The sequence below is a fragment of the Sciurus carolinensis genome, chromosome 4 (genome assembly GCF_902686445.1).
Source record: "Sciurus carolinensis chromosome 4, mSciCar1.2, whole genome shotgun sequence".
NCBI lineage: Eukaryota > Metazoa > Chordata > Mammalia > Rodentia > Sciuridae > Sciurus > Sciurus carolinensis.
Window position 1 is genome coordinate 108775063 of NC_062216.1, and position 20531 is coordinate 108795593.

At 43.7% G+C, this 20531-nt stretch overlaps 2 protein-coding genes across 3 annotated transcripts; one reads left to right on the forward strand and one right to left on the reverse strand.

Annotated features, from left to right (window-relative positions):
- Positions 1-1102: 1102 nt before the first annotated feature.
- LOC124982868 (testis-specific H1 histone) lies at positions 1103-1927 on the forward strand. The gene has a single exon (XM_047549759.1). The coding sequence runs from the start codon at positions 1136-1138 to the stop codon at positions 1925-1927; it is 792 nt and encodes a 263-aa protein (XP_047405715.1). The 5' UTR covers positions 1103-1135.
- Positions 1928-8287: 6360 nt separating this feature from the next.
- On the reverse strand, positions 8288-19180 carry Znf641 (zinc finger protein 641). 2 transcript variants are annotated; one of them, XM_047551715.1, is made up of 6 exons: positions 19055-19180; positions 15543-15751; positions 14925-15016; positions 13684-13813; positions 12941-13054; positions 8288-12120 (listed from the first exon to the last, which is right to left on the reverse strand). In XM_047551715.1, exons 2-6 carry the CDS (start codon positions 15724-15726, stop codon positions 11366-11368), a joined length of 1275 nt encoding a protein of 424 aa, XP_047407671.1. In that variant the 5' UTR covers positions 15727-15751; positions 19055-19180; the 3' UTR covers positions 8288-11365. The 2 variants fall into 2 exon arrangements, with proteins under 2 accessions (XP_047407671.1, XP_047407670.1); XM_047551714.1 differs by lacking the exon at positions 19055-19180 and adding an exon at positions 18644-18773 and having other exon boundaries at positions 15543-15752.
- Positions 19181-20531: the final 1351 nt, after the last annotated feature.

Sequence of the window (20531 nt, forward strand, 5' to 3'; positions counted from 1 at the left end):
CTGAAATATCAAATTAACTTAAAGAAAAATCTATATAAGATTGTAAAAGTAACTGTGGAGGTTGTGGTAATTAAGAAGTTAGAAATCATTTGACTAAAAGAATTTGGGAAAGCTTCAGTTCAAGTTCAGCTTAGCAGGAACTTGAACAAAAAATAGGGCTTATCTGGGAAGAGAAAAGGGGATGGGTAACCTAAGAAGAAGGATGAGAGGCAGAAAAGTATAAAGTATTTTCAAAGAACAATGATTAGACCAGTCATCTTAGTTGAATTGAAATCTGGATTGTTCCAATTCAACTGAATGAGGCATCAGGCATTTAAGCTTCCCTGGTGTGGGAATCAAGTGTTTAGGGTAGAGGGACTACAGAGGGTTTTTGTTTGTTTCTTTTTACTTCATGCTTTTGTGCAGATTTCTCTGTAGGGTCAGGGAGCCATGGCTGCAGATTTCCAAATGGTGGACCAGAAATGGAATTTCTAGACCAAGTTGTGCCTCATGGACCACCACATTTACTCTTTACAGGTATTGTATTGCTTTTTTTCAATAGATAGGAGCAGCTTTTCTCCTCTTAGGGAAATGTGGGTAGATGGTGTTCAGTGCCTCGGAAAAATAAATGGACTTCAGAAAGCAGTGGAGATCAGTGACAATGAAACCAGGACAAAATCCCGGAGACTATATAGGTGATTGTTTAGGGGTGCACAGACACTATCAAAATTTGGATTGGTTTGGACCTAGAGGAAGTGGCCTCTGGGTGTGTTTTGTTTGTTTGTTTTGTAATGGGGACTGAACCCAGGGGCGCTTTACCACATTCCCAGCTCTTTTATTTAAAAAAGTATTTTATTTAAACACAGGGTCTCACTAAGTTGCTTAGGGCCTCACTAAACTGCTTTGAACTTGCGATCCTCCTGCCTTAGCCTCCGGAACCCGCTGGGTTTACAGTCTTGCTCCTGGCCTAGCTGGTTATTTTTAAAAGGGTCCTACCTGGGTGGGATGTGCCAGTCCTCTGATTAGGACCTGAAAATCTGGGCCCGGCCTGCCTTTGTGACGTGGCCCACCCTGCCTCAGCGGTAGGTCATGTCTTGGCAGATGAGGCCCAAAGCCTGCTCAAAGCCAGCGGCCCCGCGGAGGGGCAAGCGGGGCCATGGCCGAGGCGGCCCAGCCCAGTGGAGAGTCCCAAGGCGCTGAAGTTAAAGCGCAGCAGCCCAAGGAAAAGGCCACAGCGGCAACAATGAAGCGGGGCCCGCGCTCTGTGCTCAAGGTGTCCCAGCTGCTGCTCCGGGCCATCACCCAGCACAAGGGGCTGACTCTGGCTGCTCTCAAGAAGGAGCTCGGAAACGCTGGCTACGAAGTGCGCAGGAAGGTTGGCCGCCACTCGGGAGAAGCCTCCAGTCCTGAGATTAAGGGCACGCTCCTACGGGTCAGCGGCAGCGATGCCGCCGGCTACTTCAGGGTCTGGAAGATTCCGAAGCCCAAGAGAAAGATGGGACGCTCTAGGGGGGAGGAGTACAGCCGTTCTTACAGGAGGATCCCCGGGTCCCGAAACTCACGGAGGCGCCCGAGGCGGCGCAGGGCGGCCAAGAAAAACAGGGATGTCTGGAGACCCAGGAGGGTAAACGCGAAAGCGAGAAGGGGGAGGCCAAAGACCAAGGAGCGGGTGCATGCCAGGTCCAAGGAGGAAGCGGGGGCCAAGGGAATGGACGAGGGGAGAGCACGGACCCTGAAGGAGGACCTCAGGCCCAGGTCACGAGAAGAGAAGAGGCCAAGCTCCAAGGTCAGGGTAGAGAAGCAGCAGGAATCCGAGAAGCCGGGAAAGCGGACCATCCAGAAGTCAAGCGCGGTTAAAAACGACCGTACTTACGCCGGGCAGGGGAAGGCAGGCATAAAGACTGGAAGTAAATCCGAAGGTCTTCGGATTGTAGCTGGGAATCCTTAATGTGGGGCGGCTTCCTTTCCTCCAGGCACGAATGCCTTTCCGATGGGCTTCTAGGGGAGCACCTCGCACTCTTAATGAACTTATTTACAAGACCTTCCCACTTCTTTGTGTCTGTTTGCTCTTAGCCACACCTGGAAGGGAAGCGGGGTGGATGTTAAGGTGAGACCTCTAGTAGGGGCTCCTGAGATGAAGAGAGAGAGAAGTTCGCGAGATTCTGTACTGGTCGCAGGACCCAGAGAAGTCTCTTTTAGAAGGAAAGAAAACAGGTAGAGGAAAGCCACCAGCTTAACGGGGTTAGTTAGACAGGAGTGTTGGATTAATGATAGAAACACTAGCACATTCAAAATGAGTTTGGGGAACGAGGGCATGTTGCCAGAAGTGTAGACAACCTTGATCCAGAGTGTTCTTACTTGAAAATTATTTTTGTAATTTGTAGTTTTTGCCCTGAATTGGTAATCTTATTTCAATATTAAAATATTCTACATGTGAATCCTCAATTAAATGAGATAGTATGTGAAAGCATCCTGCACAGGGCTTGGCACGGGGCCAGTACTCATGGATGAGTGTTTAATATGTGTATAAGTAATGCCTGATGGGATGGTAATGTGCTGTACCAGAAAACTACACTGAATCAGTACTTAGTGAGACCAGGATTCTAGTCAAAGTTCTCTTGTGCAGACCTTAACTGCATTATTACCTAAGCATTTGTGCTTTTGGGCTCCTCTGCAAAATGTTGGGATTGTGGTAGGATGATTTTATGTGATTTAATGTGTCAGTAAAATAATTAGGGGGGTTTGGTCATCATTGTATATGCAAAGCCTATGCAAAGCCAAGTAACAGCAAAATTCTTGAAATGTATCTCATCTAGAGATGATCTGAACTTGGGAATTTCCCAATGCTCAAATTAAGTTTACTGTGCACTCAAATGTCTGTGAGTGGCAGAACGAAGCAAACAGAATCAGAAAATAAAGAGCCATCTGAGAAGAGGCAGTGAGATAATCAAACATTGTTCATTGAACATAATTAGAACAAAGTCGCTCAATGCCCTTATGCCACATGAATTGCCCCCTCAGAGTCCACATATATTTTTACCTAAAGAACAAGATAGTTTACAATTAGCCTTTCCTATTAAGATGAATGGCAGTGACACTGGGAACAACTTGTTTTCTAGTTTTCTTAGGAATCACACTTGTGTTGGTGGTATAATTTTTTTCATTTACACAAACTTCCATTCATTTATGCAAACTTCCATTCATTTAGTAGAACTTATCAAATTAATGAAGTGGTTACCTTATACAGGACCAGAGCCCCCAGACCCTGACCTTACATTGTTAACAATGGTCATTTTAGTTTATTTTTCACTGATAAACTCTAGAATAGCCATATTCCAATGAAATATGAGAAATCACCTTAACTCAATGGCAAGCTATGCAGATTATCTAGATCCTAGTGAGAGCTGGGTACTCTGTGAAAGAAACTCCCAGAATAGCTGATTTTATCCCTAGTGTTCTGAATCCAAGATCCTGGGCCCAGTGCTGGGAATACCAAAATGAATAAAACCATAATCCCCACTTTTCTGTGCTTATATTTGAGTGCAGTAATTGGGTATTTTAGTCAGAGCAAATGGAATGTCCCTGACCTCAATTCTTTGCTTTCCTTTAACCTCAATTGCCTAGTGCAGTACCAGTCAGATAACTGTTGGACTTCAGAGGTGTAATGAACCTTGATTCTTTCAAGCATCAGATTTTCAATGGTTGTTTAAAAACATTTAATAGAAATAAATATGCCCTTTAAAAATATGAAAAAGGTTCAAGTTTACTCAAAAGAGAAGTGCACATTAATAAAATAGTATTTTTAATCATATGGACAAAAATCCAAATGTTTGAGAATAGAGCCCATTGGTGCCTGGGGGAAACACTCATACACATTGCTGGTGAAAGTATGTACTCTTGCAACCACTAATGGAAGGAACTGTCTACCAAACTACAAATGAAAATGGAATTTATCTTTTATATATTTATACTTTTGTGGAATAACTTCTGTCCAGGGTATTCAGTGCCCCATTGCATTAACAAAAAGAAAAAAGAAAAGGAAAAAAGAAAAAGAAAGAAGCTAAATGTCATTAGGAGATAGGTTAACTATGAAGTTTCCATACAGTGAAATAACATGCAGCTAAAAAAAGGCAAGTATTTCTTTATTATGATAAGCTCCCCAAGATACATTCAGTTAAAAAAAATTAAGACACTGAGTACATACTTCCTTTTGTGCAAAATAAAGGAAAATCTAAATATCTCTTTGTAATTGCATAAAGAAACTGTGGGAGAATGTGCAAAAACCTAAGTGGTTCTCCATTGTGAGGGAAAGGTGATGGGAATTGTAGGGGATAGATTTAAATGAGACTCTTCACTATATCTTTTCTGTATTTGTTTTCAGAACCATAAAAACTGTAATTTGTTAAAAATTAGGGTAGAAATTTCAATGTAATTGTCAATTATAGCCTTTTCATTTATAAGGTGGTTTGTTCTACTACATGCATTAGTTCATCTCACTTTCCTCTCATTTTTCTAAGGTAGGTCTTAAGTGAGAAAATGAATGTTTAGGAAGTGTACAGTTCAGAAATTGACTTTTAACTGCAAACCCAGCACTTTCTCCAGTTCCATATGTTGAATGGGACCTCACCATCTGCTCCTTGGCTCCATGAGCCATTTTTTTGAATGTAGGTAAAGGTCAGAAGTTCAGAATTTATTTCTACGTGTTGCAGAGGTTTCATGGAGATAGGCAAGAAACCTCAAAATTTCAACCCGATTTTCAGAAAGTACAAACATCTCTATCAGTCATCTCAAAACTATAGATTTCGTCTGGTCTTCTCTGGGGAGCTTCTTGCATGACAAGGGTGCTTGGTGGGGCTGAAAATCACCACAGCCAAAATCTATGCACCTAGGAAGGACAGGAATACAAAGAATACAGAGTTAGGAAATTAACATAGGAGCACTGTATCAAGAAAGGACACACACCCCAAACCAGAGAATTGGAAGAGGGAGTGGGTATTAACACCCAGGGTCAGAATGAGGGTGGGAGAGGCGAGTAGAGGGGTAGACAGAAGGACGTGAGAATCTCAGTAGTCCTGGTTGAGAAAACGTGCCCTTCCCCCGTGAAGGAACAGTCACAGCTGCTGTGTTTCTCCTTTACCTTTTCTCAGTTCCTTTTCCTCTTACCCTTTTTAGTGATGGAAAAGCCCAGACTTATGGGAAGTATTACTCCAAGTGGCTGGGGGAAAAGAGTGAACACCAGAAAACAAGGAAATAAGCCCCAGGCGACAAAACAGCTTGGTAGGTGTAAGGAAAGCTGCGAGCATCTGTGGCTCCGAAACCCCTAAGCAGTAGGCTTGAAGCTCTTTACAGTAACTTCCACGGAGGAAGAGCTGCGCCTGTGGGTTGCACTCAGCTGTGGCAAGGGGTCCTTGTTTTCCCACCCGGAGGTTTGGTCAGTGAGTTACGGACCACACCCCCCCCGCCCCACCGCCGCCAACCTTTTCTAGTTTTTTCGCAGAACCATTTCCTACCAAGCCCTCTATACCTAGGCAGTGAGTGCCTCTGGCTGACTCTTGCTGTCCTAATCCCATCGGTGCCCGCCTCATCTGGCTCTGGGGAATATCCAGTTATTTCGAACTTACCTAGAGGGTCAGTTCGCAGTCACCACCACAGCCACCTCGGGCTCCGCACTGCAGTGCGCTCTGGGAGCAGACCCCTCGCCCAATCCCGCGGCGCGACTCAGGCTGGGTCGCTGTCAGTAACTGACTGGAGAGCGACATTTGGAGACCAGGACGCCAGGGAGGAGGAGGCGTGGCCCAACCTGTTGCATCTTGTTTCGGAAGGGGCGATAGGGGCTCCCACGAGACTTCGCGACACCCCACCCGCAACCCCCGCTCAGTTTTTTGTTTGTTTGTTTTTTAATCCGGAAAGAAGAGTGGTGAGTGGAGGGAAAACTGGAGAGGACCAAGAGGAAACCAGTGATACAGCCTCATCTCCTTATTCAGCTGCCAGGAACCACACAGCATATTATAGATCCCCAAGGGTCCAAACTAAACTTGGGTAACCCTAGGAAGTCCAGTTTGTTGGTGACAGCCAAGTCAGACAGCTAGAAGCCCAGCAGGCGCAGAGCAGTGGGCTGGATGGCTGGTGGTTATTTCCGAAGCTCCCTGGAAGAGGGCGTGGCGGGTGCAGGTGAGACAAGGCAGGAAAGCCGTGTTCCGGGAGGGCTAGGCTGAAGAACCCGCTGAGGACAGACAGTGGTCACCAGGCCTGGAACCGCCAGTGTCTGGCGCCATACTAAGCATACGAAACACTGCTTGTGGAACTGAGACAGTTTGATTCTCAAGAGCCATAGGAGACAAGAAGAAAGTGAACTGGCAAAAAGCGGAAGGTGACTTTGGAAGCTACACCAAGGGTTGAAGAGTCATTAGGTAATGGAATAAGGGCCTAGATCTGGCAGTACTAGGCAGCGAGTTGGGGGTATGGCTTATGGCAGGGGTGAATGTGTATGAGAGAGAAAGACTGAGTAGTGAGGTGGCAGTTCAGTTGCTCTAGCTGAAAATAGGGGAAGGGAGTGGGGAAGCATGAGCAGGACCTCTGCTTAGTAGGTTTAATGCTGATAGAAAAGAAACTGGCAGGGACTACTTAGTGAAGTCCTGCTGGTGGTAAGTAATGAGCCCGTGATGAAATGAAACTAGCCAGGAGCTGGAAGAGAGAACTACCTAGAAGTTTGAAGAGAAGAGAGAAGTTTGAAGAGAGAAGCCTGAAGCTGGAAAGATGGGAGTTGGGGAGAAGAAATACTTTTGGGAGGGTGCAGCATTGCTCAGGCAAAACAGAACAAAAACTAAACCGAAGCAAGCTGAGAAGTGAGAGGAAGAGTGGAAGAGGAGTGCTGCCTGTTGGGAGAAGGGAGGTAGCAGACAGAAAAAGAGGGAGAGCCCGAGCCTGCAGTTCTATGAAACCTTTCATCTTAGCCTTGTGGTAGGTTTGCAACTGTCAGTTCAGTCTGTCTTCATGGGTGTATCTGGGAGAGGAACTGGAGGAGGTAGTAGGGCCAGGACTTGCAAGATGAATCCTTTTCCACAGTCTGAATTGCACAGACTTTTCAACGCAGGAGAAGGCATTTGGGACACATGGCTTGATTGGTTACAATCTCTACTTAGTAAATAGTCTAGGATTGAACCTCACTTGAGTTACATAAGTCTAGTTCCCCTGTGTGCCATGGGGGCTCTTATGTTCCTGAAGCTCTTGCCTATGAGGTACACCAAATCATGGTTAGTTATCCTTTGTATGGCTCCTTATTGGCCTATAATCCAATTGTGAGTTTGGAAAACCTGGGTCCTTAACTGCTTGGCACAACAGGTCTTACTGTCTTGTGCTTTGTGTTGAATGCTCACTTCACCTCTAGGGCTACTTGTTAGAAGGACCAGATAACTAGCAATGGAGGACTATTTGCTTGAATGTCCATTTCTCAGTTTTATGTTGAATTTTCTTTCTTTGAGTTGTCTGTTCCCTGTCTTGAGGTTTCTAAACCCAAGTTATACTGTGCTCATATTCGAAGCCCCAACCCCAATCAACGGAGTCTGATAGTTGTTCCTTCAGTTCCTGGAATTAGTGAGTATCCCCAGTTCTTCAACTGAGTTAAGGGCAGGGGAAAGACCCTGGAACTAAGGGGAGCAGAACTGAGGACTAGCCTAGGAGGTTAACAAAAGGAATGTGAAGATCCATTTGAAGATGGTGAAGTACAACTGCGTAAAGTGGAATTTGAATCCCTTAGTCAAAATTTAGCTTATATCATATTCTGGAGGGCATGCTAAAAGACTGATTGTTGAACTCTAACTCCAGAGAGTCTGATACAGGGATCTGAGAATTTGAAGCTGGTCTAAAGACATTTTGAGAACCATGGTCTGGTATACCATACAAAGGAATAGAGGGAAATTTTTCCAGCTAAAGCCCTCCAAGGGCTCTAAGGGAGATTTTACTTTCCTCTTATTGTTCAGCCCTACTCACCCCACCCACCCCATTCAGTACACCTATCTGAATAGAGATGGAAGGGACCTGACTTCTAATAGCAAACTCTTCTGGGTCTGAGTCAGGTTTGACCTTGCCATGATGGAAACAGCAAAGAGTGGTTTGGTTTTGTCCCAAATTATTATCCAATTTAGCTCACCTGAAGGCATAACATTTCTCTAACAGGAAAGCATTTCCTTCTACAATTAAAGTTAGAGCTTAAAATGTAAATAGCTTCAGGAAAAGCTAACACTTTGGGTTACATTCTCCTGTGCAAGGGATCCTTTATTCTTTAGGATGCAAAGGGGAGGATACTTGGAATAGGACATAGTCACCACAGATGGAAACCTGTGACAGGATCCTGAAGATACACTTCCCTGTTTTACATTTTGCCCAGAGAGAACACAGAGACACTTTTTATTCAAAGGGAACAGGATGGCCATGTGGCAGATGGGTGTCAGGTGAAAAATGAAAGTTTGAGGGTGATACCCTGTGGGAAAAATAATTCAAATCTATTCACTCATCTGATGGCTGTTGCTTGTTTTATTTTTCGTCCAAGGGAGGTGGTATTGGACCGAGGTAGAGAAGACAATAGTACACCAGAGATGACCCAATGGATCGCCCCTTTTGTGGAAGGCCCTTAGACTCCATGATGCCTTTCAGCTGCACCTACATTTTGGGGGCTTCACTTTCTATCCCTACAATTACTAAAACAGATAAAAGGCTGGGCATTAACATGTAGTTATTAAGAGATCTGACCTGATAGTAAGGAATAGCACTTACTACAAGTGCTTAAGACAAGGTTTATGAGGAGCTGGATTTGCCAGCATGTAAGATATTTCTTGAAAACACAGTAGAACTAAGCAATAGTCTTATAGTCATTAAAGATCAGATTCTGTCCTCATACCCTGATGCCTCTGGTATCTTAGTCCTTAAAATATTTAGTGACCTTTGCCTTGAATTCTTGACATAAATATAGAATAACCACATTGAGTCATGAAAAATCCCTTCCTTTGACCACAGTTTAGCGATTCCATGGATGGGCTCTGAATCTGCTAAATGTATATGCAAAACTATGTGAATTATAATATGTCTATTTTTCTCAAAAGTGAGCTTTTGGTTTTTACCAGATTATCAAACACATCTGTGATCCAAAATAGATTCTGTTATAGAAAGCTTTATATAGAACTTATTTGTATTAAATATTTGAACTTAAAGTAGGAGGCTAAAAGAAATGGGATAGTCGAGTTTTAACACTGGAACCCAATTTTCTTATTTCCTTGGGCATCTCCTAATACTGACCCTAAAATGCTCCTGTCCCTGACGACCTAGGATAAGGCCTCCTTACATAGGGCTGGCCAGCCATTTTACTTTATTCATAAGAACAGAATCAAGAGAACTGCATTCCAGGCAAAGATGGAAGGGTGCTCTCAGTAGCAAAAGGGAGAGGGGCTGGGCTGCTCTTGCTTTTAGTCTAAGAAGCCCAGTCAGCAAAAATGGCCCTATTTTCAATTCCATTTGATCCCAGGACTCTAAGGAGCTGTGATTCACCCAGCTTTTCCTAAGCAGATGGAGCAATCACGAAATTAAATTCTTACAGCTCACTTCCTGTTGCATCTGGCTAATTCTACCAATTGTGGTTGAGAAGTGTCTTAGGGAGAATCCAGAATCTAAGCATTAAAGAGAAAAATCACAATGTCATCCTCTTTGCTTTTCTTCCTTCCTAACCCAAACTGCTCTAACAAGATAAATTTTAAATTATAAGATTGGCACGAATACAATCACTAATAATGAGAAACAATGACCAACTTATCAACTAACAGATGCTAGAATATTTGTATAAGTCCTAGTATGGATACCTTAGAATTCTAAGAGTCAAAGTTAGGGACACCTTTCCAGAATTGGAAGAAAAACCAGCCAGAAAGCTCATTACCCTGCATCAGCTGAAAAGTTAAGCCACAGCCTTTTCCTCTAAAGTTCTGTTTCTGGGAGAATGAGATACTCAGCATAACTCTTCCCCCTTGATGAGGAAATCAAAGTCAAGATTAATAACAACAACTTGCAAACACTGTGATTCCTGTTCTAATTTTCCAGCACTTAAAAAAGACAAGACAAAAAAACCCACTCAGCACAAACCTTCTAAATGTGCCTTGCCTGAAATCAACAAGAAAACAGCTCTCCTCTCGGGTAAAAACAATTTGCAGCCAGAGATTCAGACCTAGACATATAAATCCACAAATGTCTTGATCTCAGTGATACTGGGGGAAACTTTGTACACAACTTAATCCATCATTGAACCCTTTCCACTAGGACTCGCTTTATCAATCAGGTTGCTTCCTATTTTGAAACAAAACAAAAAAACCCATACAATCCCCACTACCCTCATCCCCAGAACACAGCCCCTAGAAAACCTAGCTTGTACAGTTTGCACTTAGCATGCTCTCTTCAAGGACCCTGCACACATGTACACACAGACACACATAAAGACACAGTCAAGAGGAGAGGGATCTGTTCGAGGGGATAGTATTTTCTTCTGTGTGGGCCTGGATTACTTGGGGAAATAAGGTTCATCTTTTAGCATTATAGTGTGATCTCTCAGCTGGCAAATATATGTGCAAGATGAAGGAAATAGGAATAGGAGATTAAAAAGTCCTTTGTTTTTTCAACAGGTGGGGGTGAGATGTGTAGACGAGTAGATGGATGACCAAGTAAGGGTGACAGACCCACACAGGAACAACATCTGGCCCCCCAGCTTTCACAGGGATAAAGAAGGGGGCTCTGGGTGCCTGATTACTATCTCATTCCTGTTTCCACATTACTTTCTAATTTATTGTTCACCAGAGTACATTTCATGGAGTCACCAGTTCTGTGGGATATGAAATAAAAAGGATATTGAGGTCAAATAAGTTTAGGAAACACTGCATTAACAGAAACTAAATAGTTTACTGTAGAAGTTTTCAGAGCCTTTAATATGCTAAAATAGTCTCTCTCTACATATATACATAAATATATATGTATATGTAGAGAAAGAATATAATTAGTGTACAAGGGTGATACTCAAAAGTATTTAACAAGTGGTATGGCACAGACTCCAATCAATGAGAATGGACCTCAGCCATAACTGCTGGTACCATTGTACCTTTGAGAATGGGCTCAGGCTGAATATCAGCCCACATAGTATGCATTGTTTCCCAAAATTTTGCCCAAAGAACTGTTTTTATGTGTCCTCTCAGAACTGGTGAGAAATGTTTTGACCAATGCTGGAGCATCATCTATCTAGGGATAGGGCCAGGGCTCATGATTTTGGCCATTGGGGTGCAAGAGAGAGGCAGCCCTGGCAGTGACTACTGATAGCACCGGCTGATAGACCTGACCATAGCTGCAGCAGAAATAGATTTCAAAAGACAGATGTCCCTCGGTCCCAGCTGCTCCGGGGACTTTGCCCCTGGTGGGTCAGCAGGTGCCTGTCCAGGTGATGTTTGCGGCCAAAGCTTTTCTCACACCGAGGGCACTGGAAGGGCTTCTCCCCAGTATGGGTCAGCCAGTGTCTCACCAGGTGGTGCCTCCGGCCAAAGCTCTTCCCACATTCAGTGCACACATGGCATTTTGGCACTGGTGGGGCACGCTGCCGTTTCCTAGCCCCAGGACTCTCTCCAACCTCTTGGCCCTTGCAGGACTTGCCTTCTGCATGCACTCTCTGGTGGCTGGCCAAATGGGAGTTGCATCGGAAATTCTTGCCGCACTCAGAACACCTGCTGGGCTTGTCATGCAGGTGAGTTTTCTGGTGCCTGATTAGGTGGTGTCTTCGTCCAAAGCTTTTCTCACACTTGAGGCAGCTGTAGGGCCTCTCTCCGGTGTGTGTCTGCTGATGCCTGGCAAGGTGGGAACCCCACACAAACTGTTTCCCACACTGGGGGCATGTATGGGGTCTTAAGAGAGAATCCATCTCTGTGCCACACAGAAGGTTTGAAAAATTATCATCCTGAAGAAAAGGTGGGCCTAGGAGCATTCCTCTGGAGTTCCTGGACATGGAATCCCAGTTCTCATCCTGCTCTGGGTTCCAGAGAACAGTATCTTCAGACACACTAGATAACATTCTGGGAGGTTCTGCTTCTAGTTCAGGGGTGTCCCCCTCATGTTCACTTCCATCTCCTGTGGAGAAGGGAAAAGAACAACCCCAAAAGGGGAGTCACAAGAGAGTACCCAGGACCCAAGTATGATGTATAATGCCAAACCTCACCCCAGGAGGGCTAAGAGGACATATTCTAATATACAAGATAGTGTGATAGGTATAGAGGTTTTCAAAGCCTAGGTTTAAGCTTAGGGCAGATAAGCCAAGTTTTAATCTCGGCTATCCACTTAATTTCTTAAGGATTTCTTTTCCTCTTCTTCAAAACAGGAATAACAACACCTCTCTCCCAAGGTTATTATAAGATAGATAGAATAATATCTGCACATAGGAAGCACTTAGAAAATGGTATATCCTTTGTTATTACTTATTTGCATTATTTATTTACTACTATTTATTACTACCAATCAACATCTTCCAACATAAATATGGATGGAGAGAATGAAGGAATGTGTTGCAATCATCAGCATCAGCAATACTAGAGAGATGTGGAAGGCATTCCTGAAATGGATAGGAGATTCAACAAGAATAACATCAACAGAAACAATAACAAACATTTACTGAGTGCTTATTACGTGCTTGGCTCTGTTCTACTGTCCTGTTAATATATTTAATTCTCAAAATAACTTATATATGAGGAAACCAAGAAGTCAACTATTTTTCCAAGGTTTCACAGAATTCAAATCCTCAAAGTTTGACTCCAGACTGCCCTATAAACTTTTCTATTACACTGATTTGCTTTTGAAGAAAAAGATCTCCAAACCTTTAAAGGAGAGTAATACATAATGATGACAACCCAAGAATGGTGAAGGCAGTGGCCACAGACCTATTCTAGGTCCTCACCTGTGTATGTGACCCTCAGGATATCCCTCTCCTCTAAGTCCTGGGGGTCAGGGACCCATTGTTCTTCTCCTCCTTCGAGTTGAGAAAGCATGTCCAGTTTAGGAATTGGAAATCCTGCCCATGGAAAAGGAAAATAGAGATGTCAGTTAGTTCAACAGTTATCCTATAGTTGTGAAAAAAGCTGGTTCCTAGATGATTTCTTGGAATTCTAGATAAGAGAAGGCCAGATTCAAGCCTCTTTCCCTTAACCCTTGCCATTTCTATTAAATTGGTCTTTTTTGTTTTAGGAAATCACACTCTCTTTTGCAATTGAGTCTATTCTTCTCTGCTCCAATCTTTCCAGCCCAACTTCCCTTTCTGGTCGTAACTTCACTTTAGTCCTATGACTACTTCAGAACATTGCTTTAGTCCCACTACGAACTGCCCCTTTCCCTACCCACCCCCGCCACACCCTTGGAAACTGTCTTACCCTAGATGGTTCCCAAGTTTCCAAGGACCTAGTTCCAGATGTCCCTCTCTCTGCTTTGTAAGAACCTCCCAATTCTCAAAATTTTGAGTTCTTTACTGCACAATTCAACATTATTTGCTATGTTGTGGTTTAAAACACACATCCCTCACTTCCATTCTCTTGGGGTTAGCCCTAAGGTTCTTTCTGTGGCAGAAGCCTCGAGAGAGTCTCTGAAGCAGATGGCTCCTTCTTCCCAGGGTATGATCTTTTAGTAGGTGGGGAAGATCATGCTTACTCAGAGACACCACTATTCCACAGTTTTCCTGCATAACATATTCTCCATAAAAGTCTGTCTGAGAGGGGTCCAGGCTTCGCCACTCCTCCTGAGAGAAGCACAGTGACACATCCTTGATGGTTACCAGGCCCTGAAACAAAATATAGCATCCCTGTCAGCAGCTGTCCCCTAAGGAAAAATGTGATCTCGGCATAAAAGGCTGAAGTAGTAGAGAAGAGAGAGCAAGAGAGGATCTAGGAAAAGAATTGCCCAGAGGCCCTTGGGTAGGGCTGATGGTTTTGGTAAAGGGGAAGTGAGGAGAGAAGTAAAGATACATAGTCGAGGAGTGCGTGAGGGTAATGTCACTAGAGAAGTTTCCCAAGTAGACCATGAGAAGTTGAGGTACCACAAATCATCATTCCCTCTGTTTTAACTACAGATGTCTACTCAATCTCTTATCACCTACTTTACTCTTTTTGTTACAGAAATTCTGTACTATCTTCTCCTTTCTCCATATGACCTCTCCTTTTCTAGTAACACGAAATGATAAAAATTAAACATTCTTTCTTATTTCCTGCCATGCTATATCTTTACCAATTCAGGCAGCACAGTATGATAGGCCCAGAATATAGAGCCAAATAACTCTTAGTTTTGTACTTATACAAGTACCTTAATTTCCCTCTGCCCTAATTTTCTCATTTGTAAAATGGGATGATTTGTTCTCAGAATTAAATGAGATAATAACACAAAACACTTAGAAAAAAGCACACATGAGCAACCTGGGAGTATAGCTAATACTACTACTACTATTATCTTTCCTTGGCTCCTCTATTGCTTTCTCAATCTATACCTATTTTCTTTTTTAGCTTTGTTCCTTTTTACATCTTTCTTTTCTTCTTTTCTGTAAGTGCTCCATTATCTACCCAATCTGTCTATATTCTTCCAAGCTTTCTTTAGGTCTTCTCTTCCTAATATTTCCATATTTATTAATTAAAGGCAGATAATTAACTATTCTTAAAAATCTCCCTGTGGATAACATAGCCATCCATTAAAAAACCATATCCTTAAGAAACTACCTCTTCTTGTTATGCCTCCATTTAATTTTCTAAGGGTCTTATGTACCAATTGGAAAGGATGGGATCTGTTCAGTTATAACATGAACATACCATTAGTGTTCATATAAACCAACAAATCAATGAGATAATGTTAAAACTATAAAACTGTAATGAGACCTTGAGAGAGGCCAAGTTCATACAGCCCACCTGTGATCCAGCTGCAAGAAGTGCAGCTGCCATTTCCCAGTCTCCGGTGCTCCCCTCCTGGGGAATTGCAGGAACCCAGGGAGTAGACTGAGCTGGTGAAAGGAGAGAGGAACCATTAGAGATGAATTATCCACCCTTTTCCAATAACTACTTCATTTCAGAGGAGCATAAGGGTCTCATCTTCTCCAATATCTATGACCATTGATGAAATTAAAATGCATAAATGTTCTGCAAGGGCATTAGGTGGCTTTTAGTTAGACCAGATGTGGTCTGAATTTATATTACCTTGAATATAATTTTAATTTCGTAAACTACATCTTACTGGGTGTGTTCTCTAACAGTAATCAGTGTTGCTACTTTCTTCATCTTCCACATTCAATACCACCAATTACATACTTGCATGCAGAGGGAATAATTGTGTAAGAAACAGGATAAGCCTAATTACGTGGCTGAAGAATTCATGAGCCCTGAAAGCAGGGCCCAGGAAGAATGAACTGGTTCTGTTGCTATTGGGTATGCTGTTTAGTCCATGGTAATTTGGGGGGTTTAAACTCTACTTTCAACAGAGATTAGACTACCCTATACATTGTGTTTCCCACACATGCTGTAGGCTCTCACCCTTCTCCTGAAATGACTGTGGCTCCTCTTCAAGATCACAGCATAGGTGTTCCAGTGGCCCTGGTACTGTTCTCCATGGCCCCTCTTCCTGGCTTCCCCTTTCCATATGGGGCTCTGTTCCATCCAGCTGTACATTCATTGACTCCCATCCTGTCCCCAGGGCTGCTGTCTGTTCTGAAAGCATTTTTGCTCCAAGCCCAAATTATGACCTGGAACAGATCAATATTAGGTATGACTAAGGAAGTTATGGGGAACAGCTCCAGGGATTAATGGTGAAACTGATAAAAGGAGCTTAATGGAAGATGAACTTCAAAGCTTGATGTATTCCAATCAACTGAGCCCGAGTCAAGCATCTTGGAGGAACTAAGAAACTGGCAGGTACTGCGGAGCAAAGTCACTAACTGTTATTTGGGGGCCCTCATGGAATAACCAAAATATCTCTGAAACCTGGAAGAAGAATATATTTATTTTATTTTTTATTTTTGGGGGGTACTGAGGATTGAACTCAGGAGCACTCAACCACTGAGCCACATCCTCAGCTCTATTTTGTATTTTATTTAGAGACAGGGTCTCACTGAGTTGTTCAGTGCCTTGCTTTTGCAGAGACTAGCTTTGAACTTGTGATCCTCCTGCCTCAGCCTCATAAGCTGCTGTATCATAGGCATGGGCTACTGTGCCTGGCTGAAGGATATATTTAAAAAGAACAATCCCAGAATTCATAAGTTATTCATTTTATTTCAACAACTGAAAGTATAGGACAGTAAACAATTTAGAAACATGCAGGAAGGAATGTACATAGACCTGTTCTCAACAAAGATGACTGTAATCACACATAAAATTTTCTGCCATAAATCACATTCTCATCAATTACTTCAGAATGAAATGATTACTTCACATAGAAGTCCCAACCAAGGGGTGTATGTGCATTGTGAGTACACACATCTTTTTTGAGGCTAAACCAAACAGTGCCTTACTTAGATAAGCCTCAGGGACAAGACACATGATACGTTACTCTCATGTAATAAATAAGGTGGAAAGACCAATAACCTGGAAAGAAGGTATAAGACTCCAAAACAGTCCTACTAAATAAGAGAAATTGTTGGTCTATGAGGAGTTGAAGTTTCAGAAAAAGTAAAAAAGAACAGAAATAGTTTGTTGAGGAGTAAAAAAAGAGGAAGCATGCTTCTACAATGACCTTAGGGTAAATTAACAGTCCTGTGATTTGAGACATAGGAACAAACCTGTTTGGCAGGCACCAGTCATATCTCATTAGAAAAATAAATTCAATTTTAAAGAAGGATATGAAGAGGCCAGTATGTATTCAATGGAAGAAATTAAAGTCAAGAAAGGGATAGGAAACAGTTATTGGAAAAGGCAGAAATGAGGACCAAGTTTTCTCTCTTCTGGTGAAGGCTGATGAATGGAGCTACCAATGAATAAAAAGAGAAGTGTTTTCTATCTCTATATGAATCAAACAGAAGAAGTGGGTTTTATTGCAAAAGAAGAGATTTAGGTTAGTTTTTTTTTTAAATTAACAATCCTGTGCAAAGACAAGGTTGTGTACTCTTCTGTTCCTTGGCCATCTTAAAAACAAGACAGGCTCCATTTGAGAAATAGTCTATTAGAAGACTGTGCCGAGTCCTTTTCTGCTTGGTAACATATTTTTGTGATACTTATTAATACCCAAGTAGTAAGAGCCAGAGGAAAGCTTCCAAGAACAGATCAGAACCTTGGCAGATATTCTGGCTCATGGACATCCATTCAATAACATTTGCAAGAAACCAAAAGGCCAGATAGGTATCAACAGATGTCAAGTAATTTTTGTTTCTTTTTTTCTTTTTCTTTCTTTCTTGCCTATTTTTCTTTGACAAAAGAGATAGGTGGGAACCCTAAACCCAATGCAAAGGAAGAACAAATTCCCCTTTCATCTCAGAGGTCCAAAGATGGCTCAGGGCCTCATGGGAACATGCTGGATGGATTCCCAGCTTAGGAGGTTTCCTTTTCTGAGACTTCCCATGAGAAAGGGAAATTCCCAATAAAGAGACTTCCATTTTAGTTTTTTTCTATGAATTCCTATCCCTGTATTCTCTTCACTTTTGACACACAAGGTACAAGTTCTCCCTCTTAACTCTAAGCCTTCCTGTTCTCTCATCCTTCAGCAAATCCTCCTCCCAGGGCTCTGCAGATAGCTACATATCTAGAGACCTGTCTCAAATCCATTCCTACTCTCCTCCGGTAGAAGAGTCTCTTGATGGGAAGCTTCTTTCTGCAGAGTACACTGGGCCAGTTATGAGTCTCTTCAGATCACTAACAGAAAACCTGTGGAAGAACTGGCAAAAATCTCAGCAAAGGAAGGGGTGGGTACCTGTCCCCAGTTTGCATTTCCTAAGATGCTCACGGTAGAACCAGAACCTGAGTTGTGAAGGGGCAGCCCTTACTTGGTTTCTCCTGGTTCTAGATGATCCCATGCCTATTGAAGTCTGGGTTCTGGGGCTTTGATTTTCCCCTTTTCCTGATACAGCTCGATGGCAAGGTGTCTGCAGAAAGAAGTTTTTGCAACGAGTGCTGTTGTACAGAAAAAGGGCCATGTTATCAAAAAGAGTGGACCAAGGGCACAGGGACGAATCGAGCTCTGACTGTCAAGAGAATCCTGACCCCTGCAACGGGTGGGGCATGGGCGGGATGGGAGCCTGTTGGGGAGTAAGGTTGCTTCTTTCCTCCTTCTTGTCACATTGCCCCTGGAGAGGGTCAGATTTCAGAGAATCCGAGCAAGGCATAACTGGAGCAGGGGAAAGTGAGGTCAGAAAACAGGTTTCCCCTGGGCAGGGGCTTGAGCAAGTGAAGAGAAAGGGTGCCTTGGGGTAACCTGTACGCGAGTGACAGCGACAGCAGCCTGCGGGGCCTGACAGCGACGATGGGAACTGAGAGACAGGGCGAGGGGCGGGCACAGAATGTCAGAGGGGTCCCCGGGGAAAGGCAGACACCGGGAGGCCGCATCGTTCCTCCTCCCCGCCCCCATGGGTGATCGTGCCCCCCTGCCCCCGGGGAAGACAGGCGACCCTCCCTCCAGCCGCGGCGCCCTCCGTCCCGGCCCCACTCACCCGGGTCGGCTTGGCCCGCAGCCCGGTGCCTCCCTCCCGGGCGCCGCCTGCCCCTCCCCTCCGCCCTCTGCTAGCGTTTCGGAGCCGGCGGCCGGCCCAGCCAGCGACAGGCGGCGACAGCGGCCCGGCGGGCGCGGGCGGGGCGGGCACAGGAAATCCCCGCCCGCTTCCGGGGCTCGGCGGCGGCGGCGGCGCGGGGGGCGGGGCCGCGGCTCCGGAGACCCAAGCGGGCCGAGCCCGGACCGCGGCGTCCGCGCCCCAGGGGCGCTGCGGGCCCCGGCGTCTGGCAGGCGGCGGGCGCTGGATCCTCGCCTGGTTGGCCGCCCGCCCGCGCTCTTCCGCTGCTGACCATTTTCAGTTCTGGCCACTGAGCTCCCCACGGGGTTCTCTGCACCTGGCTTCATTGATTACCTGGAATTTATAACCTCCCATCACTGGCCGGACCGGGCTCTGTGAGAGCCATTTCTCAAGACATGTCTGGAGTTTGGCAAGGAGCTTACCCTCCAGGTTTCAAGACAGTGAGGGTGAATGCTCGAGAGGGCGTGGAGGAGTCATGAGTTCTGAGCGAGGAGTGGTTCATTCAGGTTGGCTTCACCAAGATGGTGCGCTCTGAAGTAGGCTGTGGCGGCATTGTCCCCTAGCCATCCGCGTGTGGCATCTGAGCTCTTGATATGTGACTACTCTGGATGTAGATGTACTGTGAGGCTAATATGCACACCAAAGTTAGAAGACTTAATTTTAAAGCTAGAAAAATAGCTCACGAGTGACAGTTCACCTACTTTTAACTTTTTTAATGTAGCTACTTAAAATTTCTTTCTTTTTAAATTTTTTTTTCAGGAAAAAAAAAAATCCAGGCAGCACTTTTAATTATGTCATTATAATGTGACCACGAAACGTTTCTGAATTACAACTGTGACTTGCATTAAATCTCTTTTGGACATGGTTAACTTGAACTATCAAGATGACTGGATAGGAAAAGATGAGAACGGCCTGCAAAACAAACACATTACTATAAGAATTTGTTTATAACTAGTGAGTCACGTTCACATTTTTTATTTCATTATCACAACAGTTCTGTAAATTTTTACATTTTATTTAAAATAAGTGACTCACAAAGGTCATATGTGACAATCATTCCTTTAGTACATATTTATTTTCTGCAATGTGCTAGATGTTGTAAGAAAATGGTGAAAATAAAAGAAAGGACTCAATCTGTGGAAGCACATGTCACCAAATAGTTGCAATAAAATGTAATAGATGTTAAAACCGAGGAATATACTCTGCAGTACTAGCAAAGAAAAGTGATAATGTATAGAGGGGGAGATCAGGGGAGTCCTCATAGAAATCACAGAGGAATGGGGAGGGCTCTATAATGAGAAAGAGGAGAAAGTGCTAGACATTTAGTTGAGGAAAGATATAGAACATATTCTAGGAGCAGATCATGGAATGTGTGGGGGTAATGATAGAGCCGGAATTTGCACCGTTGGTCCTAGAACTAAGTCCAGAGATTCTTTTCAATTATGCTACTACTGGTAATAGATACAAGATGTGTTAATCAGGGTAGGCTAACAATGCTGTATCAGTTGCATAACTCCATAAAGACTTATATTATACTAGTCACAGTGTGTTGCTGGTTGGTTGGGGCCAGTAGTTAGGGGTCTCTTCTTACAGAAAGACCTGAATTCTTTCATCTATTGGCTCCTCCATCCCTAAGGCTATAGAATTGTACCATCTATGAACTTCAGATAAGTGAAGAGAGCTGTGGCTGAACTGATGGCAGTTTTAATGACACAGATAAGTTTACCACTTTCTCTTAATCAGAATTTGTGTGCATGGTCATATGGCGCCACCTATCTGTAGGGTGACTGGGAAGTAAAACATATGTGCC

What these genes read in the sequence shown, in the direction of transcription:
- LOC124982868 (XM_047549759.1), top strand. Translation starts at nt 1,136, where the DNA reads ATGGCCGAGGCGGCCCAGCCCAGTGGAGAGTCCCAAGGCGCTGAAGTT.
- Znf641 (XM_047551715.1), bottom strand. Translation starts at nt 15,726, where the DNA reads ATGCTTTCAGAACAGACAGCAGCCCTGGGGACAGGATGGGAGTCAATG. An exon ending in ACAGTCATTTCAGGAGAAGG is followed by an intron (nt 15,017 to 15,542) that starts GTGAGAGCCTAC and finishes TCCTTTCACCAG; the next exon opens with CTCAGTCTACTCCCTGGGTT. An exon ending in TTCTTGCAGCTGGATCACAG is followed by an intron (nt 13,814 to 14,924) that starts GTGGGCTGTATG and finishes ATTTTGTTTCAG; the next exon opens with GGCCTGGTAACCATCAAGGA.